The sequence below is a fragment of the Sabethes cyaneus genome, chromosome 2 (assembly GCF_943734655.1).
Source record: "Sabethes cyaneus chromosome 2, idSabCyanKW18_F2, whole genome shotgun sequence".
Taxonomy (NCBI): Eukaryota; Metazoa; Arthropoda; class Insecta; order Diptera; family Culicidae; genus Sabethes; species Sabethes cyaneus.
The window spans coordinates 133,833,861-133,856,208 of record NC_071354.1 but is presented as its reverse complement, the minus strand read 5'-3'; the positions used below and the strand labels follow the sequence as shown (position 1 = coordinate 133,856,208).

The 22,348-nt window shown below is 37.8% G+C and overlaps 1 protein-coding gene across 1 annotated transcript; it reads right to left on the bottom strand.

Moving 5' to 3' along the window:
• Positions 1–6,683: 6,683 nt before the first annotated feature.
• Positions 6,684–8,817, bottom strand: LOC128735038 (kelch domain-containing protein 10 homolog). The gene is made up of 3 exons (XM_053829498.1): positions 8,291–8,817; positions 8,019–8,230; positions 6,684–7,965 (listed from the first exon to the last, which is right to left on the bottom strand). The coding sequence occupies exons 1-3, from the start codon at positions 8,768–8,770 to the stop codon at positions 7,308–7,310; spliced, it is 1,350 nt and encodes a 449-aa protein (XP_053685473.1). The 5' UTR covers positions 8,771–8,817; the 3' UTR covers positions 6,684–7,307.
• Positions 8,818–22,348: the final 13,531 nt, after the last annotated feature.

The window sequence follows — 22,348 nt, the reverse complement described above, 5'->3', positions numbered from 1 at the left end:
TTTGATTTTTTTTGCACTTTGGACATCAGATGAGAACGACCGAAGTAACAGTCAGTCATTCGTAATTCGAATGTGCACATTGGACATTTTGATAATGCTAATTTTTTCACCTCAAAATAATTCTATTTGGGCAGGTGTTTTTGTATAACATAGAGTTTAAAAAGAGCAATAATTTGTTGTGATAAACCGGATTTGTTTACAATTGTTACATTGGACGAAATGAAAAGTGACGCGAGAAATATTGTCCCTGTTGAAATCACCTTACGTGTCTTATGCATGTTTTTCAACGTAACTCACGAACGTCATTATATAAACGCAAGTGTCTTTTAATAAAAATTTAAAATAATGTTTTTTATAATATCGAAGCTGTAGACAATTTAAATGCAAAAATAAATTTTGTTGTATGTTCCTGGAAGTGTTCTTCGTGCATAAATGTGTCTAAATGAGACATTTCTCATGCACTAAACAACCCAATTCTGTGAGGATGGTATTGAATCGAAAAAATCCTCATACCATGGCCATATATTATGTACTATGACCATATTTTAAGAAGTGGGAATGATGGTATATTGAGGACAGCCCTTCGCTATCGCTTGAATCAGCCAGAGAATCGAATACCTGTTTTTACTTGAAGAGCTATACTCTAAAAAGATTTACTTATACCGTTTTTGTTTTTGCTTAGGTCCAATCTAGGGTCGCTCTAGTTCCAATCGAACGGCTGTCAAAACGTTTGTTTTTTCACTCAGGTTGAACTTAGTTTCACTCTGGGTTGCACTTTTTAGACGACGGGTTCGCACTGAGTTTTTTCACAGTTTGAACCTCGCAATAAGCAATACACTGACAACCCGAAAACATTTGTTTATTCAGTAGTCGGTTGGAATAAACCCAGGTTAAAAAACAAAAACGCTATTAGAAGTGGAATTCCAGTTGAAGTCTGCCAGGTTTGGGCAATGGACAGAATAAAATGCATATCGAGGCTGTAACGCTTTTCGAGAGATCCACTGAGTGCAACCGTGCCGACAACTGCAAGAATGGAGAGGTACAGGCGAGCGGTGAGCTGCCACCGTCCGACTTGATGGATTCTCCGACAGTAGCTCATCAGCATTAGGAGGGTCTTTGGGAGACAAACAGCGTCATTCATGATAATTTTATATTTAGTTGAATACCGTTAACGCTATTAGTCACAAGACATGCAAATTACTCTAATAAAGGAGGGAAATGAGAAAATAACAATAATAATTATAATTAATTACATCCAAAACAATACAATAGAGGTGACAGCAACAAAAATGATAGCAATATTGAAGATGATTATAATTGTAACACCAGTAGCAAAAATAATAATAATAATGAAGTAGGTTAACCAACGTATTTTGGACCACCTCAGCAGCTGTACATAATTTGGACACTTACAGCAAAATCAAATGCAAGTGTCCAAATTATATACAGCTGCTGATGGGGTCCAAAATAGGTTGGTTACCCTAATAACACAGGAAACTGACACGGGAAACACAGCTACTGATTATAACTACAGTATCGCCTCGCTAATCCGACAAATTTATAGCCGGATTAGCGAATTTTGACTCGATAATCCGACAGTCAAACTGACGTCAGTGTGAGTTTGAAATGTGGTTTTGTTTACATCCATACGTAAACAACTCCGGAAATTTTTGAAAATATTTGTCGTAAGTACGCAATAACTATGTTTTATACTCGGTAATGCTTTATTTCGTCAACAAAATATTTTGAAATTCTTAGTTAGTGTCGAAATAAGCGCAAGCATCAGTCTATTGAGAGTAGCAATGAAAATATTATAGCCATGGCAAGAGTGAACGTATTGTCTATTGAGAGTAGCAATGAAAATATTATAGCCATGGCAAAAGTGAACGTAGTTAGAAGCAGCACCATGTACCATTTTCATTTAGTTAGAAAGAGTGCCATTCTGACTTTAACGGAGACGCCAAACGAAGGTAGTGTTCGATTGAAAGAAGTCAAGTACAATACGTTTTAATTCGGAATTTTCCGGAGTAGCGAGATCCGGACTATTGAGTCGTCGGATTATTGGGTGTCGGATTAGCGGGGGGATACTGTACCTACGCTACCAATTAATAATTGCAGTTTGGCAGCATAGAAGAGAAAATTCCGACTCATCATAGAACACTTAAACATAAATTCATTCATACCTATACACGCACGCATGCACACTCATACATGCGTATATATACACATGTATACATGCACGTGTGTTTATATTTTTCAGTGCTGTGCTGTCCATAACCGCATAACAGCCACAAATTCTATGGCAAACCCAAAGAAAATGTCGCGATGACGCAAATAAAGACCACATCATTTTTGAACACTCGTTCGTTCTAACTAGCGATAAATTTAAGTTTTCATGAGTAAGTCAAAATATCATGAATGGTGGGTAGGATTTGGTTTCAGTTTTCTAGAGAAATTTCTGTACATACCTCATACCAGCATTTCATCTAGGGAACTGAGTAAGCTCTCCCGGTGCTTCGGCCTAAACGGACTTGATTTAAAATCAGATCAGTTCAATTCCGCTCCATTTCACTTTACGAGACACATGCTACACGTAAAGGTAAATTGTAGAATACTACATACTACACATATATCTAACTTAAACTATCCCGCTTAGGCGCGCCCGGCAGGAATCAAACAAAAATCTGGCAGCGAAAAACTTTTTCTGCTAGGCATTCTGCCGGATTTCTGGCCGCCGTCACCCGTGAAAACTAGCAGAAATGCAACAACCGATTCTGGCAGAAATTTCGCCTAACGGTTTTGTCTGCCAGATTTCTGTTCGATTTCTGTCAGCCATGACGAGCAGAACCGATACCGAAACCGATTCAACCGGTTTGTGTTTTTTGCGTAACTTTTTAATTAAAAAAAGCTGTCATCATAAATATTTAAATACAATACATACATTTGCGCATTTCACACTACTTTATTGTTCATTCTTACGTTCAGCTTATTTTTGTTAGTTTTCGGTGCATTTCAGAAGCTGAAGCCAGATGAGCGGGACCTTTGGTCTGAAAACAAAAAGAATGCAAACAAAAAACTGAAAACAAAAAGAATGCATTTAAAATCAGTAACTAAATCCCGCAGAAACAGGTTGAATATTATTTTCTTACCTGTAATGCAGAACTGCAACATTAGGCAGCATCGTGTGAAGCACGTATCTCCCGTTTTAAAATGTCATTTTTGACATACAGAAAAGCGAGCGAAAAATGAAGAAGACGAACCGGTTCTGAATGTCAAATTTTGCCGGCGCCATATTGATTCTGTTCGATTTCGGCCGGGCATCCGAATTTTTCCTAAGCGGGATATTGTGCTTCCCGAGAAAATATTTCGTTTTCCAGTTTAATATAGTTGTGCGCAAAGGTAAATCATATATTATTGACAGTGTAAGCACGTGTAAGTTTTTTATGTTTATGCTCTTATTCTTTGCTTAGATAACATTTGTTTTGTCCTATTACGTACAGACTTACAAACAACACAGTTACAATGTCTTACGTTAACCGAAAATGATAAAATTTAAATGCTGATTGCGTTTGTGAAAAATTTGTCCATGTTTGAACGGGTAAACACGAAGCAAGCTACCCTAGCATTCAGCTGATGAGCGAGAGAGAAATATTGTTGTTTTTCTCATCACTCTTGCGTTGACAGTTTCTTACGAGATTTCGTAAGAGTGTAAAAGAGATACTTTGACTGCTAGCAACCAGAACAGAGCTGCGCGCAACTGTTAGGCGCACAACTAAACCGACGAAAGAAAAATTTTAGATAATAATCGCAATATTACATTCTACATGTGGAAATGAAATTTTAGACGGATGCCGAAGTGCTCGTCAAATAGGGTTGCCAAGACTGCAAATTACAAAAATCGGCGGCTCGGTCCCGCCGTCAAAAATGCCCGGGGGGGGGGGGGGGGGTTGGGGGTTTTGTCAGCATATTAGACGATTTGTCTGTAATGTGGTGTAATGTGCGTTAGACAGTCGCGATAGCATGTAATCGGCATAAAGAGAAAGTGGGAGTCGGTTGACATTTTCCCGTGGGAATTATTGAAGATAGCTAATTTTGTAAGTGACAGCTACTTGCTTCTGGCGCTAGTGGACAATTTGATGTATATTACCGCCAGAAGCCAGGTATTATCACTGCAAAACTAGCTATCTTGATCTTCAATGATCCACTGTTTAGGATTGCTAATAAATTTATCAGAAAATTTAACAGACCAGGCAAAAAGTACAAATCCGGCTCCATACGTCGGAAAACCGGCCTTTTTGCCAGATTGACCGGCCACCGGCTTTACAAGTGAAAAACCGGCCACTTGGCAACCCTATCGTCAAACCACCTTCCCATGGGAGGGATCCATCATCATTAGATATGTCGACTAACATTTGAAAGGGGCGGATAAGCCAACTGTCAAACAGAACGAGTGAGAGTTATTTTTTGCTGGAGCAAATAGGAAAATTAACTCTCACTCGTTCTGTTTGACAGTTGGCTTATCCGCCCCTTTCAAATGTTGGTCGACATATGTTGTTGGATATAAAATGTACAACAATTTTGTCATAAAACCAGATCACTAAAAAAATAGTCAAAATTGTTTGAGAAGTGTAGTTTTTCAATTTTTGGTTTTCTAATCACATGCAAGAACACTTATTACTTCAATATTTAGTGAACGGGACACAACACTAATAGTTCTAAGAAAACGGATAGTTCATTTTTAAACCGACCGATGTCCAACTGATTATTTATTTATTTTTTTTTTTTTATTTATTTATTAACATTGATCCATCTGACAACAGTGTCTACATGAATAAAACATAGTAAATTACTACTAACAGGCTAACTAGATTACATTCAAACTTTGCAAGCGATTTCGAAAACAATTAGCAGAACAATTAAAATCAAAGTGACTATATACACGATTAAACATACAACACATAGCTCTGATTGGCTCATTTTGTCCGTAATCAGTTCTTCTAAAATCCAGCCGAAGAAAATCTGAGCTGCGAAGGGCACGTGGAGCAGTGCTTATCTTGAAGAGATAGAGCATCTACATACTACATACATCCTTAACTTGGTCGATATTACTTTTTACTTCCCTTGTTCTTCGATCAATTTTATCGATCGACCCATAAAGCACAGACTCGTAAAGTTTTATCAAGGGGGGCTCCGTAGTCGTAAGGTTACCGAGTCTGCTTTGACAAGCGAGTGGTTGTGGGTTCGAATCTTAGTAGAATCAAGCCATTCGATGTCAAGTGACTTTAGCATGGGTTTATTCTCAGGCCCCTCCATTTACCCTTCCTTCGTGCTGAATTCTATATTTACCCTCTGAACCCTCTTAACAGTGCAAATGTCCCTCCTATAGTTAAGTGTACTGGTCAGAGGTACGAATGAGTCCTCGCCAGGGACGGCTATAATATGGGATAGTGCTGGCAGCGAGGAATAATTGGGTAAAGTAGATTAAGCTTTGAAGGAAGGGTAAACCCCAATACACGCAAGCACGCATAAAATTTAATATTGCAAATTGCATCAAAAACGCGAAATGCAAAAATCTTGCAAACAGTTTACAAGTAAAATGCTACCAGCGAGCTGTCAAATATTTATGTCAACTTATTGCACGTGTCAATCCCAATAAATTGACATGAATAATTGACGGCTCACTGCTGGAATTTTGCTTGCAAAATGTTTGCAAGTTTCTTGCATTTCGCGTTTTTGATGCAATTTGCAATAAGCATATCGCTCACTCAATAGCGATTATAGCAAAAAGAAATGCAGTGCAGGTCATACAGCAAACACCCGGGCGATATTACAATAGATCAACTATACTGGTCGCAGTAATGAGTCCACACATGGAAAAAAAAGTTTTATCAAAATTAAAGTCTTGTGTGAAAACTTAAGTAGCAGATAAAGCAGTAGCAGTAAATATTATATTATGTATTTTAATGCAGTTATTCTTCGTTAACTGGATTTTTTTTCTCTTTATTTTCGAAATTTTCAGCCATAGACTGGTTCATCTTGTAAACTAACTGAACTGTTTATTCCTTCAAAAATATTAATTTTTTTGCATATTAGGCCATTACAAATATTTTATAAAATTTTTGTCCTTCCGGTGTTAGGCCACTGAAGGGGGAAGGGGGGGGGGCCGAAAAAAAACAAAGATTTTTTTATTCGAGCAAAAAAATAATTGATTTTAGGCATTTTTATTTAAAGTTTAAACGTGAAAACCAAATCTATTCTTGCTTTTAAAATATACGTTATTATTTTCCATGCACAAATCTACGAAAAAAGACAAAAACGGAAGAAAAATCAAACTAAATCAACTCGTACACTCATTTTTCGAGTTTTTCAGGCTGTAGAACCCAGACAATTCATTTGATAAAAAAAAAAAAATAAACCCTACCCTACAAATTATTTTTTTGCCCACCGATTTTTCAAGCCAAATTTCAAGGGGGGTGGTCTGACAAAAACTTTTGAAATTATTTGCAAAAACCTTATTGTCTATGGATCATTCTTTCAAAACTTTACTGTATATTTAATTTGAATTCTTTTATTTTATTTATCCTTTTCGAAGAAATTGAAGGCTGCAAAACAGGGTTTTATTAATCATTATTTTGGTTTTGTTTACACAATCCAAACAAACTACGGAGCACACTTAAAAGAAATACACAATATTCCATCGTGTTCTAACATATTGATATTTATACAATTTTTAAACTACTTTTTTAAATCATTTCTTAAATTGTTGAAAGCTAAACCAATTTCTCCAAAATTTTAGGTTTTTTTTGTTAAAATGGGAAGCATTTACCATGCGTAGCAGTGTGTGTGAATGCAATTGTATCATTTAACTGTTAATGGCCAATACATTGAAAATATTCTAATAAACTGATAAAATAGTCTGAAAACTAAACAAAAAACTAAATATTACGTCGTACTTCACTAAACATACATCCCATGTAGATGTCCACCTTGAAGTTTTTCGTTTTATCAAATTCAAATTGTTAAATTAGCTCAATTAAACAAAGTCAAACGCCGATTTGGCGAGTCTTAAACAGTTACACATCCATTCGAGTAAATCAATTTTCTAAAAGAGATCAGCATGATTACCGCGCAAACAAAATAAGTCTGATGATGTTAAAGAAAAGTCTTCTTAAAGTTGTGTAAATTTCTTTATAGTTTATTTATGTTTAATCAATTTTTATTAATAAGTTTCGATAACTCAGAGGCACAAATCTCCTTTCGCAAGTGGAGAACGCCTTATCCACAACTAGTGAAACCTAAACGTTCACTTACGTTTCGTCAATTCTTTCTACAAATTTCGCCGGAATTCCAATTTGTAATAATTTTTGTTTTGAAGTTTTAGTTAAGCTTGGACTATAGTGCACAATTGCTTCCCAGCAAATTTCACTTAATTTAGGAATAGTTGCCCACATTTTGTATATGACGTTCGTTCGGACATTATTGGTAACACTAAGTTTTATTCCACCGAAAATATACATGCACCCACTACTGCTAGCAGCCGCACCGTGAAAAAACAATGGATAAGGCAAAGAAGATTTTTGCATCAAACGCCATTCAAAAGACGACAAATTTAGTTTCCAAATATCTCCATAATATAAACGACCGTCGTAGCCACCGGCTATCACAATTTCCGTTCCATTGTCGGTTTTATATTGTACACACGAATGGCACTTTCGTGCCGATGGTACGCCTGGTGCGGGTAACTTTGGATCTGGCTTCGTTACAGTATACGTCCATATGTTTTTCTTTAGATCGAATGTGGGTATTGACGCTAGACTGAACGCAGTATCGCTAGTTCCTCCTCCAATTACATATATTTTTCCATTATCATATGCTATTTCGTGCCGGTAACGACCTAGCGGATCTTCACGAATGTCGGTTCGACAAGTGTAGGAACACTCCCATGTTCTAGAAAACACGTTCAACCTGAAAACTCCAATGTCATCAAATAACTTTAAATTTTCATAATAATATTTTACCTATAGACATCACAGGTATAACTGAAACCTTCCGTACCACCTATTGTGTACAGAAAGCCATCATGATATAATATTGTCTGTCCATACTGTGCAGGAGGAAGTTCGCCATTAACTTCAACTTCGGTCATTTCTTTTGGTTTCTTACCAGGTTGACATACGTACAGCCTATTTGAACAATTCACACCAAACGGAAATCCTGTTCCCCCGTATACCTGAAATGGCAGCAATCTTCATTTTTCGATACTCAACTCTAGCAACTATTCGGAAATTACAACTAAAGTGTCTCCTTGCAAAATCATGGCATTCGAAGCCAGTTCTTGTGGTAAGTCATTGTTGGGCCCCATAACAAGTGTCCACTCCTTCCGAATGATATCGTATTTCCACAGTTCTTGAAACAAACATGACGCTTCATTCACTTCCGGCATGTTAGGATTAAAACCACCGAAGCAGTAAATCGTTGAATCATTGCAAACTATCCGATGACCACTGCGAGCGTATGGTCTGGATCTCCCATTTTTGTTGTAACTCTTAAATTTAATACGTTTCAATTCGTAAGGTCGGAAACTATATCTTTTAACTGCGTCTAAAGCAGCTGAAGATTTTGATTCGTTATTCATAGCCTCGAGATTTTCTGCTCTTTCATCCACAATCTCACGGAGAAGTTGCAATCTCGGTACGTTGAAAAATTTATTTAGGATATTCAAAACACAAGCTACAAATTCATATAAGAGCAAAACCAAAGTTACTCTCATCACTACACATCACTACCGAATCTAAAAAACCTAGCGAGCATATTGTTCTTGTGCTTGAGGCCTATACAAAGCTATTATTACTATTACTTCTTCTTCTTCTTCTTCTGGTTTTGTTGGACGAGTGACAGCGACCATAAGTCCATCTGCTCTATTACTATTACTATACTATATACTATTACAAATCCAAATCTAATTTTATTTTGACAAGATAGATCATATTATCAAGATTATCCAATGAGAGTAATTACCGAGGAGAGGGTAGGCTTTATACACGCTTAAAAAATTTTACTCACGAATGAGTAAGATTAACTCAGAAATGAGTGAGTTTCAGCTCGAAAATGAGTAAAACTTTGAAATACTCACAGTAAGAGATACGCGAAAACTAAAGCCAACGATTTGGCACCAATGTACAAAAACTGCCAGCACTTGCTGCGGAGCAAAATGGTGTAGCAGTGTAACTTGATTGTTTTCAACGTGATCCGCTTCTGTTTTGTTTAACTCAATTAGAGCGATATATCTTTCAACTTAATCAATGTGAAATGCATCGCAAAGCTTTATACACACTGTGTCCGAGTATAATATTCAAGGTTCGTGACAATAACTTAAGTAGATTTCATAACTATTTCAATACTTGTTAATCAAACATCTAAGCAAACAATATGCGTGTTCGATTGGCTCCCTTTTGACAATTCTCGCTGCTCGATTGGCTCCCAAAATGGCTACTTCCGCGTATCTCTCACCTCTGAGTATTTCTAGTAAAAACCGACTCACTTTGACAAAAAGTGGAACCAAGAGTGGAACAGCCTAGAGTGACTATATACAGAGTGGCGACAATGTCAAAATTGGAATGATAATTATCTGTCAGTGTCATTCCAATCGAGCAGACGACTTATCCAACGCGTATGCAGGAAAGAGAAAGAAAAACCTTGGAAAACCCGCATTGCATACATTTGGGATGACTTGGCGCCACTCTGTATATAGTCACTCTAGAACAGCCCAAAAATATGAGTACACTCAACCCCCGCTAATATGAAAAACAGCTCGTTCAGATTGGGCGAGTTAATTTTTAATCTGAATATTTGGTAACTCTATTCATTTTCACACACGCGCAAGACGCGCACCCTATGAACTTATTGTTTTGATTTGACGAAAACAAACGTTTTGAAAACATCTCAAACATGTGCGAATTCTAAAGGTTCGGTTTGTATAATACGAAATTGGCTCGGCAGTTTCGAATAAAACCCAAGTAACAATTTCAGGCTGATCAAACACTTTTATAGCTGATTTTATTCAACCTGTGGCTGAACTATGGTTTAGGTTTAGAAATAAAAACCTTTTTTCAGCCCTTAAACATCTAAATCTGGTGATTTTATCAAGCTTCAGACTTGTTAAAAGCTGCTTTCGAAGCTGCGATGAGGCTTAATAGAGGTTTTTGCGCGCTTTTAAATAGCCAATTTGCGCAATGCTGTCAATTCCATTTTTAGAACGAGAAATAGTTTTGCAATATGCTCTTCCAGCCGCTTAATCAACGATTCATCAACCTTTATGCAGCCAAAAAAAAATCTATTTTTAAATTAAAAAAAATGGAACGCGTCATTTTTATTTTGCCGTGAACATTGTCGTGCGCGATATTTTTAATTCGAATAACTTTAATTCGTATAAGTAAGCTAACTAAACTAATTAAAAATGCATGTCTTTTTTTCCGGGAATTGAACCCGCCATCTTTTGATCCATAAGCACTCACCCCAAGCAGCACCATTTGTTGCATGAAGGGTTACGCAACTATAATTGAAACATTCAAATATGGTAAAAGTTCGCATCAGTTACCTTTATCGAACTGTTATGTGATTGAAAAAGCGCAAGAGGCGGAGCCTATATGCAACCAATTGTTACACAGATGTTTTATGAAACATCAATGCGCGTTATCTATCCATTCGCGACTACGATACTAAAAGAGATTTTAAGCCTGTTCGCACTCCCACGAAATCCTATGCCGCGTTGTCAAAACTTGCGTAAAAACATAAACAAAAATACTTCCTTCTCTTTTTTTCTCGCACAAAAACCAATGCGCGTTATCTAAATACAAGCAGGTATTCGCGACTACAATACTAAAAGAGATTTTATGCCTGTTCGCACTCACACGAAATCCTATGTCGCGTTGTCAAAACTTGCGACTACGATACTAAAAGAGATTTTAAGCCTGTTCGCACTCCCACGAAATCCTACGCCGCGTTGTCAAAACTTGCGTGAAAACAAAAACAAAAATACTTTCTTCTCTTTTTTCCTCGCACAAAAACCAAACAATTATGAGCAACTTCATCACGAATTATGTTTAGCGGGAACCGGGATTTCCTCTCTGGGCTCCAAGACGAAAATTATTTACATTAATATTCTTAATGCGACTTTAGTTTTTTGGGCCTATTATGAGCTAATCTCCATGCCATTCAAAATTTATCGTGCAAAATATAATTTTGCGTTGTATTATTTGATGCGCCTCGTGAAAGTTATTAATTTATTTATTTTCAAGTTTAAAGAATTAACCCAGCCAGATTAAGAATTCGTTTATGATGGAAAAATGCGGTGTAAAATCGAACTAGATACTGTAATCAAATAATATTTTAGTAAATGCCATGGATTCCTGATGAATGTTCGTGTAATTATTGTTAAAATAAAAACATTCCTTCGTTGAAAAATATTTTTTCATAAAAATATGGCGGAATATGATGTTACATTGGTTGTATTTGTTTGGTTACATTTTATTTAACAATATGCCGTAATCAACATGATGCAACATCATGTGACATTATTGTTTAGCAATGGCATTATAATAACACGATGTTGCGATGAAGTTTCATGTTACTAGATATAGACTAATATATTTGTGACAGCCAGTATAAGTATTGGATAACCTGAATCCAACATATTAATAACATGAAGTTGCTTATTTGTTGCGTGTTTCAATACTGTAACCGGTGAAGTTTTTTGCAATTTAAACAAGACTTAATAGCCACATGGAAGATGTTGCAAGTGCTGCTTGGGACCGTATGATCCGCCCCATTTGCATCTGCAGAACAAACAGTGAGAATATCTTTACACCTGAAGCCTAGCCCGCCAAGCGTGAAGCAGTCGATAATATCGATAACTGATGAACTTTTGCTGTCAGCCGAATTGCGAAATTCTATGATCTGACACTATGTATGCTGTGAGCCGAAAGAAAACTTGGTAGAAGTTTGTAAAGCCACTTTAACACCCTTAAGTAGCCTTGAAGTAGTTTGAAAGCTGTGAGCCTAATGAAAGCTTCCACTCTACACTTTAACAACTTTAAGCAGCCGTAAAATGGCTTGATGTTTATGGCTGTTTAGTAGCAGATTGTTCAGCAAAAATATCCGCTATTAAGCGTGTTTATCAGCTTTTGGAAGAGAACTGGTTTGAAAAACTTAAAGTAGCTTAAACATCGCTTATTTAAACACCATTTGAGGGCTTACTTTATGCAGCGTTGATCGCCTTAAACCAACTCGTAAACAGCCATTGCTCTTGCAATTCAGCTACCATTGTTAGTTGGGAATGGTCTATTTTGAGTGCTGAAGAGAGATAAGTTGCATATGAGCTATATTGCCAAAGCTCCTGAGCAAGAGGAAACGCATTAAGATTTTTTGCTTTTTTTTAATTTACCGGTCCACTTTAACGTCAATTGTGTGTGACGCTAGATCGGTTTTTGATGTGAATGCATTCATACCACCGGGGTACAGATTAAAAATGTTCAGATTAAAGAAGGTCATACCAACGGGGGTACACGGTAGTGGCAATTTCTCAATTCTGAGTGGTTTAGGCCGACCTCATAACTGAGTTAAATTTACTCGTAATTTGTGTAAGTACTGCTCAATTTTGGGTGAAATGGTACTTATTTTTGAATAAATATTGCTCATTAATGAGTTTCTGCGTTGAACTCATAAAACGAGTAAAGGCCCAGACACAGGGGGCTGATATGACGTCACATTATCGTTGCTCACATGAAAAAGGCGGCAAACGCAAAGCGATTTCACAAAACGAATTTAACTAACCATTTTCACAGTTTCATGTATTTCGCATCAATTGCCTGGATGGCATTGGCTATGTGATGCTAAAACCTTGGCTAAAATCAAACTAAAACTAACAAAATTTAACTATTTACACATCCGACTTGGTTGTCAGCTTGAGCCCATCTATGAAGCTGTCAGCTTGGGCCCGCTCTATGTTGGCTACGTTTTTTTGTACAGGTTGGTATTGGAAGTGTCGTTCCCGTGCCCAGACACAATGCATACGGATTTTACTACGTTGCGGAAATTTGACAGAAAACCTATGTAAAAACTGTCAAATTGCCGCAACGTATAGTAAAATCCGTATGCATTGTGTTTGGGGCTTTACTCATTCGCTCTTTACACACTCAATGTGTAAAAATTACGCATGTTTTGAGCTGTTCCACTTTTTGTCAAAGTGGGTAAAATTTTTTAAGCGTGTAGAAAGTACACTCTAAAAATGGACCCTTCTAAAGTGGTCATTTAAAGATAAAGTTTGGAAAAGAGGTTTCCAAGAGCTACTACGCACTTTTAAAATAAGATATTGTCCGTTTCTTTGGTAACAAAACGCGCTGCTCACTTTTTTGATAGCTTGAAATCGTCGCAGAAAGAATCTGCTTGGCTGTATATAAGTTATAAGTATATATATATTATGCTTGCCTAGCACGTAAGCTATTGATTTACTTGACAAAATAAACGATATTTGCCCCCGCGACGATTCCGGCGATGGTTTCGCCCGCGACGGTTATAATTCATCGCGTACGAAAGGGTTGGAAATTGATAATATTGCTGATTACAAGGAAAATAGTACCATCCAAAGTGCGATATCGCTCATAAAAGTGTTATTTTGCATTAAATCGTTTCGGTATCTTCAGCGCACTTTTTCGTTATCTTCCAAGCAATAAGTGCGCCGAAGAGACCGAAACGTTTTAATGCGAAATAGCACTTTTATGAGCGAGAGCGATATCGCACTTTGGATGGTACAATTTTCCTTGCAATTGACAATAGCTTTGATTATTACTGATTACCTCTGATTACCATCAACGGAAAACTAGCAGTCATTAACTTTTCGTCGGAAAGCCCTATTTCGGAAGTAGTTTTTGGGCACAAAACAGGGGTTTTGTATTAAAAATGTATTCCCTGCATTCTTCTTGCCTGAACACTGAACACAGCGAATGTTTTCATGAAAAGAATTTTTGCTTCAATCAAAAAACTGCTTTTGAAATGTACAAAATCAATGACGACTCATTTCGCCTTAATTCACCTCTGTCGCACGTGGCACGTGGTGTAGTTGCGACACACAGAACAAGAATAAAACAGTATAATCAATATATATAGAATGCCAGTGTCGCTGGTGTTTCATGGATATTTTGGTGGCAAACATGTTGCTGGTTCGTGTCGGGATACGGGAACTACATTGTCAAATTGCCCAATAGAAAATTTTCCTCCCGACGAAATACCCCAAAACGACCAAATCGGGTGATTTATCCTACGTGATTTACGGAAAAGCAGAAGGATTTTTTATTGGGTTGCCTTTTTAGTTTGACAATCAGATTCCCGTTTCGAATCGATCACTCACACATATGCGCATACAGTGTAAATACGTAATTTTCAAATGTGTGATGTTTACCACGAGCACTGCAGCGACACTGGCATTCTATATATATTGATTCAACTAATAAAACCGAATATCGCACGTCGATTATTACGGTTTTCAACTGCAACAGCAATAACTCCAGCACAAAGTAAAATTGGTAAAGGTGCATGCATATTTTTTTATGCGTTTGGCAAACTATTTCTGGAGGCCGCCACCGGCAGATTTTACACACTTACTACTTACTTAGGTGGCTTGCCGTCCTAAGACAAAGCCTGTTGAACAAAATTTCTTCATGTAACTCGGTTGAGGGATACCGCTCTCCAATTCCTCGGACACCGAGTACTCTCCGCCAGATCTCGCTCCACCTGGTCTAACCATCTTGCTCGCTGCGCTCCTGATCGTCTTGTTCCTACCGGATTTGAGGCGAACACCATCTTTGCAGGGTAGTTGTCCGGCATTCTTGCAACATGCCCTGCCCATCGCATCCGTTCAGCTTTAGCCACCTTCTGGATACTGGGTTTACCATAGAGCTGTGCGAGTTCATGGTTCATCCTCCGCCTCCATACTCCGCTCTCCTGTATCACACTTAATTTTGATTTTTGCTCTCGGTAAAATTTCATGCCGCATCTTGCTTTGCCATAAATCGGCAAATGCATGGGATATTTTTTGTTCCACCAGTTTTTTTGGCGGCAACATGACAGCGAGAAATGTCAAACGTTTTGCGTTCGTCACTTCGTCAGCCAGCGCATTTCAATATTTTTGTTTGGCATTTCGCTAGCGATTTCATTTTCGTCGTGTGAAGGTGCGTAAGAAATTTGGAAGTATATTAAGTTTTTTGTACTTATTGTAATAGACTTTTTTCAGAATATTTGAAAACCAGCACCGTCCCAAGCAGCACCATTTGTTGCATGAAGGGTTACGCAACTATAATTGAAACATTCAAATATGGTAAAAGTTCGCATCAGTTACCTTTATCGAACTGTTATGTGATTGAAAAAGCGCAAGAGGCGGAGCCTATATGCAACCAATTGTTACACAGATGTTTTATGAAACATCAATGCGCGTTATCTATCCATTCGCGACTACGATACTAAAAGAGATTTTAAGCCTGTTCGCACTCCCACGAAATCCTATGCCGCGTTGTCAAAACTTGCGTAAAAACATAAACAAAAATACTTCCTTCTCTTTTTTTCTCGCACAAAAACCAATGCGCGTTATCTAAATACAAGCAGGTATTCGCGACTACAATACTAAAAGAGATTTTATGCCTGTTCGCACTCACACGAAATCCTATGTCGCGTTGTCAAAACTTGCGACTACGATACTAAAAGAGATTTTAAGCCTGTTCGCACTCCCACGAAATCCTATGCCGCGTTGTCAAAACTTGCGTGAAAACAAAAACAAAAATACTTTCTTCTCTTTTTTCCTCGCACAAAAACCAAACAATTATGAGCAACTTCATCACGAATTATGTTTAGCGGGAACCGGGATTTCCTCTCTGGGCTCCAAGACGAAAATTATTTACATTAATATTCTTAATGCGACTTTAGTTTTTTGGGCCTATTATGAGCTAATCTCCATGCCATTCAAAATTTATCGTGCAAAATATAATTTTGCGTTGTATTATTTGATGCGCCTCGTGAAAGTTATTAATTTATTTATTTTCAAGTTTAAAGAATTAACCCAGCCAGATTAAGAATTCGTTTATGATGGAAAAATGCGGTGTAAAATCGAACTAGATACTGTAATCAAATAATATTTTAGTAAATGCCATGGATTCCTGATGAATGTTCGTGTAATTATTGTTAAAATAAAAACATTCCTTCGTTGAAAAATATTTTTTCATAAAAATATGGCGGAATATGATGTTACATTGGTTGTATTTGTTTGGTTACATTTTATTTAACAATATGCCGTAATCAACATGATGCAACATCATGTGACATTATTGTTTAGCAATGGCATTATAATAACACGATGTTGCGATGAAGTTTCATGTTACTAGATATAGACTAATATATTTGTGACAGCCAGTATAAGTATTGGATAACCTGAATCCAACATATTAATAACATGAAGTTGCTTATTTGTTGCGTGTTTCAATACTGTAACCGGTGAAGTTTTTTGCAATTTAAACAAGACTTAATAGCCACATGGAAGATGTTGCAAGTGCTGCTTGGGGTGTGAATCTGATCTATTTCCATTACCGTGCGAATCTGATCTTTCCTGTCTGCGGGAGGCCGCTCACAATATGGTTGTCTTAACACCGCCCGAAATTGTAATCAACTATAAGATTTCACACCCACCCTAATATGTACCTGTTCCGGCACGCATTCGAATCGGGCGAAACGCAGCACGAACTGTACTTGACGGTGGCTCAACCGTTGATTGAAGCGCTGATCCGTATGAAGTCTTCACCTATGGAGTAACAGGCAATGGGAAAACGTATACCATGACCGGGGTTATTCAGTACCGCGGCATAATGCCGCGCTGTTTCGATACCCTGCTTCGTACCATCTCGGATATTCGGGCGAAAAAGTTCGTTTTCAAGCCGGACCGGTTGAACGGATTCGACATCCTGTCGGAAACGGATGCCATGCGGCAGGCCGAGCTGCACTCGCAAATGAATCGAATGAAGCGAGAGGACACCGATCCGGAGCTGGCGTCGAAGACATCGGTCGCATCGTTCGAGGTTAGCGGCTAAGCGATAATATTTATTCCGTTATTATTACATGCGTTGAGGTTTTTTGCTATTTTCAAAAAAGTGGTTTTAGTTTTTTCCGAATATCGGCAGTAAATAATACTGATCATTCAGCAAAATTAACTGACAAACAAGGCTGCTGATATTCGCTTCGTTGCATTCAAATTCATGCATCGTACGCGAATCGTACTAAGAATGAGCAACAGAGCTTGTGTTCAACGGATGAGTCAGTAGCGTCGATACGCTGACACGTTCATGATGCTTCATGTAAGGGGGAAATACACACGAGCGAAAACAAGCTAACTTCGGCTTTTCATCGCATCAGGCACGATTCATTCAAATCTTGAGGTAGAGGATGTGGGTTCGAAGGCGAACACACCGCATCGCATCGCATCGTAGCGCTTCGCTTCGCGAATCGATCGAGTATTCGCCGTGAATGGATAAAAGCAAAGAAAAAAGCAAACGTTTGCGATGGTAGTGAATCGCGCAGAATAAAGGGTGCAGGTAAAGTTCGGTGCATAAAAACCATGCCAGATTGCCAGCTGGCAGCGGTGGATTGCCTCTCTCTCAGGTTTAGACTGGGTCAAAGGATTCCAAATTCTAAACTTTTGTACGCGGACTCAAATAAATCAATATTTAACAAATTCGAGTATTCGAGGCCTCCTTAAGGGGGATTTTTCGATTTTCTCGGACATCACTTAGGCAATTGCAAATTATTTTTAAAGTTTTTGTCACCTCCTCCTTGGGATTTGGCTTAAAAATTCAGGGGGCAAAAAAATAATTTGTAGAATATGTGTTAATTTTTTTTAAATCAATTGTCTGTGGACGCTACAGCGTGAAAAGCTCGAAAATTGAGTGTACGAGTTTAGTTTACGCACGGAACAGAAGTGGAAATCCTAATAAAATTTCCGAAAATCGTCCAAAAATAATTTTTTCCGTTTTTTTCCTTTTTTTTGTAGATTTTTGCATGGAAAATAATAACGTATGTATTAAAGCCAAGCCAGCGCCAAGCTAAGCCAAGCTAGAGAGAAAAAAAGACGAAGCAAAACTTTCAATGAGAGTGCGCTTTCATTAGATGGTTTTGAATACTCAACTGTAGTGACATATCATATCAGATACAGGTTTTACACACAATGATGTATTCGTAAAACTATTTTGTAGTGTTATTTAAGAAATAATCAAGATTTTCCAAATGCTATCTTTCTCGTTCGCACAAATGCCGTTTGATGCTAGCGTTGCCTCGGCTTTAAAAGCTAGAATAGATTTGGTTTTCACGTTTAAACTTTACCTAAAAAATACTTACAACCCATATTTTTTGGCTCGATCTCTTTTTTTTCGCCCCCCCCCCTTTAGTGACCCAACATCGGAAGGACAAAAACTGTTTTAAATATTTGTAATGGCCTTAATATATAAATTCATAATTGTTGGACCAGGTATCAATGAATAAAGTTTTCTTAACAACCAACGAAGATTATTATCTGCAAAATAGTTTTTCACAAAACTTTCTATGGCAGCGAAAGGCTCATTGGATTTCATTGTATATTTACTAAAAACTTGAAACTTTATTACTAAATGTGCCACTACTGGTACGCTTACCCTACTATTTTGAAAATGCAGGAATTTGAAATTTCAGGAACTAAGCATATAATAAAACAAATATTTTTAATGAAAATCTAAATATTAACATGGGACAGAACACACTTCGTTCTTAAAAAACATAAAAAATATTTTCCTTTTTACCCATTTAACAGTTGCCCATCGGCGGGGTTATGCTCAACTGTAAACTCAATAAAATGTAAATAACTTTTTTTAAGCAGTCCAGTGAAAATGTTATTTGGAAAGCTATCACAGAAACTTTCACAGCGATGGAAAACTCAAATGAAACGAATGTACGAATGAAAAATCTAGAAAACTGTTTTGTCGCATGGAAATATTTTTTACCCTTTTGTTATGTGCTAATGTGGCAAGTGAAAATGGTCTTTAAACATTTTTCGTGAATGCCTGCAAATTTTTTCACGGAATTGCACAGAAAAGCGCAAGGTCAGGTTGAATTTTAAATGCAAAATAAGGAACAACAGGGAACATAAAATAAGTGCGAACATTATCAAAACGTACTATAGTCGTAGACTACGAAAACAAAAGTAAATTAGTATTACCGACTATTTTAAATTTACTGAAAGGACTAAATATTATTTCATAAAGATCTTGCTACATATTTCTTTACAATACAACTTTTAGATACATAAAAATGTGTATCCTGTATCCGAGAATATATTTTTCGCTCTTTGTATTTATCTAATTAGCTAACGTTTTGATTTAGCGGGTTAGCTGGTAGCGAAGCTGAAATTTCGGTTAGCGGTGCCCACCTCTGCTCATATGTAAAGCCCAGAAGACGTAGTCCTTTTAATATACACGACAAACTTATTGAACAATTTAGTCACTCTGCAAATAATAGACACGTTACCGTCAGCGCTAGCCAACAGAACAATCTATATGAAGCGACCGCATATGATCGCCTCGCAATCGCATCGCTTCTCATCACGTTGCTTCGCATCGCCTGTGAGTCAATTAGGATCACATCTATACTGAAGCGAATCATTGCCGAATGTTCGAAGCTTATTTGTAAAAGAAAACAAATCGCTGAATGGAAAGACAATGCAGAAGAGGGATAAAATAAAAATCACTTGTTTCGTTCCCTATGCACATACGTTCGTCACCGATGAGGCAAGCGAGTGTATATGTAAAAGGTTAGCACGGTGCGAATGATACGCGCAGCGATTTTTGGTTCACAGGAGAAATCAGCAGCCTTGCTGACAAAATCGGCAAACTCAATTTAAAAATACAACGGATCTCGGTAAAAAGCTACCGAGTGTGTCGGCATGTTTTACCAGATCTCGTCAAAAAACTACCGAACGCGTAGGTAAAGTTTGCCAGATCTCGTTGAAAAACTGCCGAATGAGTCAGCATATTTTGCCGAAGTACTCAGTATATTTTGACAATTCGATATCATTTGCGTTTACCGAGTGATCAGTAAACGTAACTTTTGCCGAGAAGGTTACCGAGAGCTCAGCTGTTGAATTCTCGGCATTTTTTTTGCCGATTTCGGCGAAAAAAATTAAGTGTGTACGCCGCCGAAGATTGTTCTTAGCACTCGTCGTTCTAAAACTCCGAGCACTCGCAGGTCCTCCTCGAGAATTTTCCATGTTTCATGCCCGTAGAGAACAACCGGTCTAATACCCAGTAAACTATTTGGTTTGTATATCTCGATTGCAACTGACGTATACGAAATCATATCTGAACGAAAAAGTTATATTTCACGCCATATAAGAACATATATCTACCAAAGTGGAGGCGATATACGTGCGAAAATTTTGACAACTATTTGTAATTCTATTTTGCGCAGTTTTTATAATAGGCAACTAAATACTCCTGAATATATGATTAAGATATAATCAAGTATTGCAATTGTCTATCCTGCTTTATAATTCACAGTCATGAATTGTATATGAAGACACGCACGACTGCAAAACAACTTATTGTTCACTTTGATTTGACATACTCTAATCATTATACAATTCCAATTTGAAATTAAAATGAAAACGATTTAATGTGAACTTTCTATTACGATTTTGTGTTATCTGGGTAAGCGTCTTGTACAGGGTGCACTTTGTACGAGGACTTAGTCTGCTCGACCGCAATTGCTTGTGGAACCTATAGTAAGTACGACTTCTGCTGATAATACGCCTCCGAATCTCACGGCTGGTATCATTGTCCGCCGTTACCAGTGAGCCAAGGCAGACAAATTCATTGACTACTTCAAACTCATCGCCGTCGATCAATATACTACTGCCCAAGTGCCCAGATAACACAAAATCGTAATAGAAAGTTCACATTAAATCGTTTTCATGTTAATTTCACATTGGAATTGTATAATGATTAGAGTATGTCAAATCGAAGTGTACAATAAGTTGTTTTGCAGTCGTGCGTGTCTTCATATACAATTCATGACTGTGAATTATAAAGCAGGATAGACAATTGCAATATTTGATTATATCTTAATAATATATTCAGGAGTATTTAGTTGCGTGTTATAAAAACTGCGCAAAATAGAATTACAAATAGTTTCGTGCAAAATTTTCGCACGTATTTCGCCTCCACTTTGGTACATATATGTTCTTATATGGCGTGAAATATAACTTTTTCGTTCAGATATGATTTCGTATATCTCAGTTGCAATCGAGATATACAAACCAAATGGTTTACTGGGTGGTGTCGTTCGGCCTCGATTCCACTGGCTAGCATGTACTTTGTTTTAGACGTATTTACCTTTAACCTAATCTTTTCTGCTTCGCGCTTTAGTCTGGTGTACTGTTCAGCCACTGCCACAGATGTTCTGCCGATAATATCCATGTCATCGGCAAAGCAGACGAATTGACTAGATTTGTTGAATATCGTGCCCCGCGTGTTGATATCCGCTCGGTTCATAACACCTTGTATCGCTATGTTGAACAGCAGGCATGAAAGACCATTACCTTGACGAAGCCCTCTGTGTGATTCGAATGAACTTGACAATCCACCCGAAATCCGAACACAGCACTGTGTACCATCCATCGTAGATTTAATCAGTTTGATGAGCTTCCTGGGGAAGCTGTTCTCGTCCATGATTTTCCATAGCTTTTTCCGGTCGATGGTATCATATGCGGCTTTCCAGTCCACGATTAAATGATGCGTGGGAGCTCTGTATTCACAGCTCTTTTGGAGGATTTGCCGCAGTATAAATATTTGATCCGCTGTAGACTGACCTTCGACGAAGCCGGCTTGATAAGTTCCCACAAATCTATTCGCAATTGGTGATAGACGGCGGAAAATGATTTAGGACAGCACTTTATAGGCGGCATTGAGAACGGTGATCGTTCGATAGTTCTCACAGTCCAACTTGTCGCCCTTTTTATAGATCGGGCAGATAACCCCATCTTTCTACTCCTCCGGTAGCTGTTCCGCATCCCTAATTCTAACAATTAGTTGGTGCAGACAAACGGCCAGCTTTTCTGGTCCCATTTTAATAAGCTCCGCACCGATGCCATCTTTTTCAGCTGACTTGTTGTTCTTTAGCTGCATGATGGCCTCCTTAACTTCGCCTATAGTTGGGGCTGGCACCTCTTCCCCGTTTGTTGCACCGCCGAAATTGCTGTCCCCGCCGCCAGGGCTCGATTCAGGTGTTTGTC

Coding starts and splice junctions, on each gene's coding strand:
- LOC128735038 (XM_053829498.1), bottom strand. CDS start 8,770: ATGAGAGTAACTTTGGTTTTGCTCTTATATGAATTTGTAGCTTGTGTT. Junction 8,231..8,290: donor TGCAAGGAGACACTTTAGTT/GTAATTTCCGAA, acceptor CTGCCATTTCAG/GTATACGGGGGAACAGGATT. Junction 7,966..8,018: donor TATACCTGTGATGTCTATAG/GTAAAATATTAT, acceptor TGGAGTTTTCAG/GTTGAACGTGTTTTCTAGAA.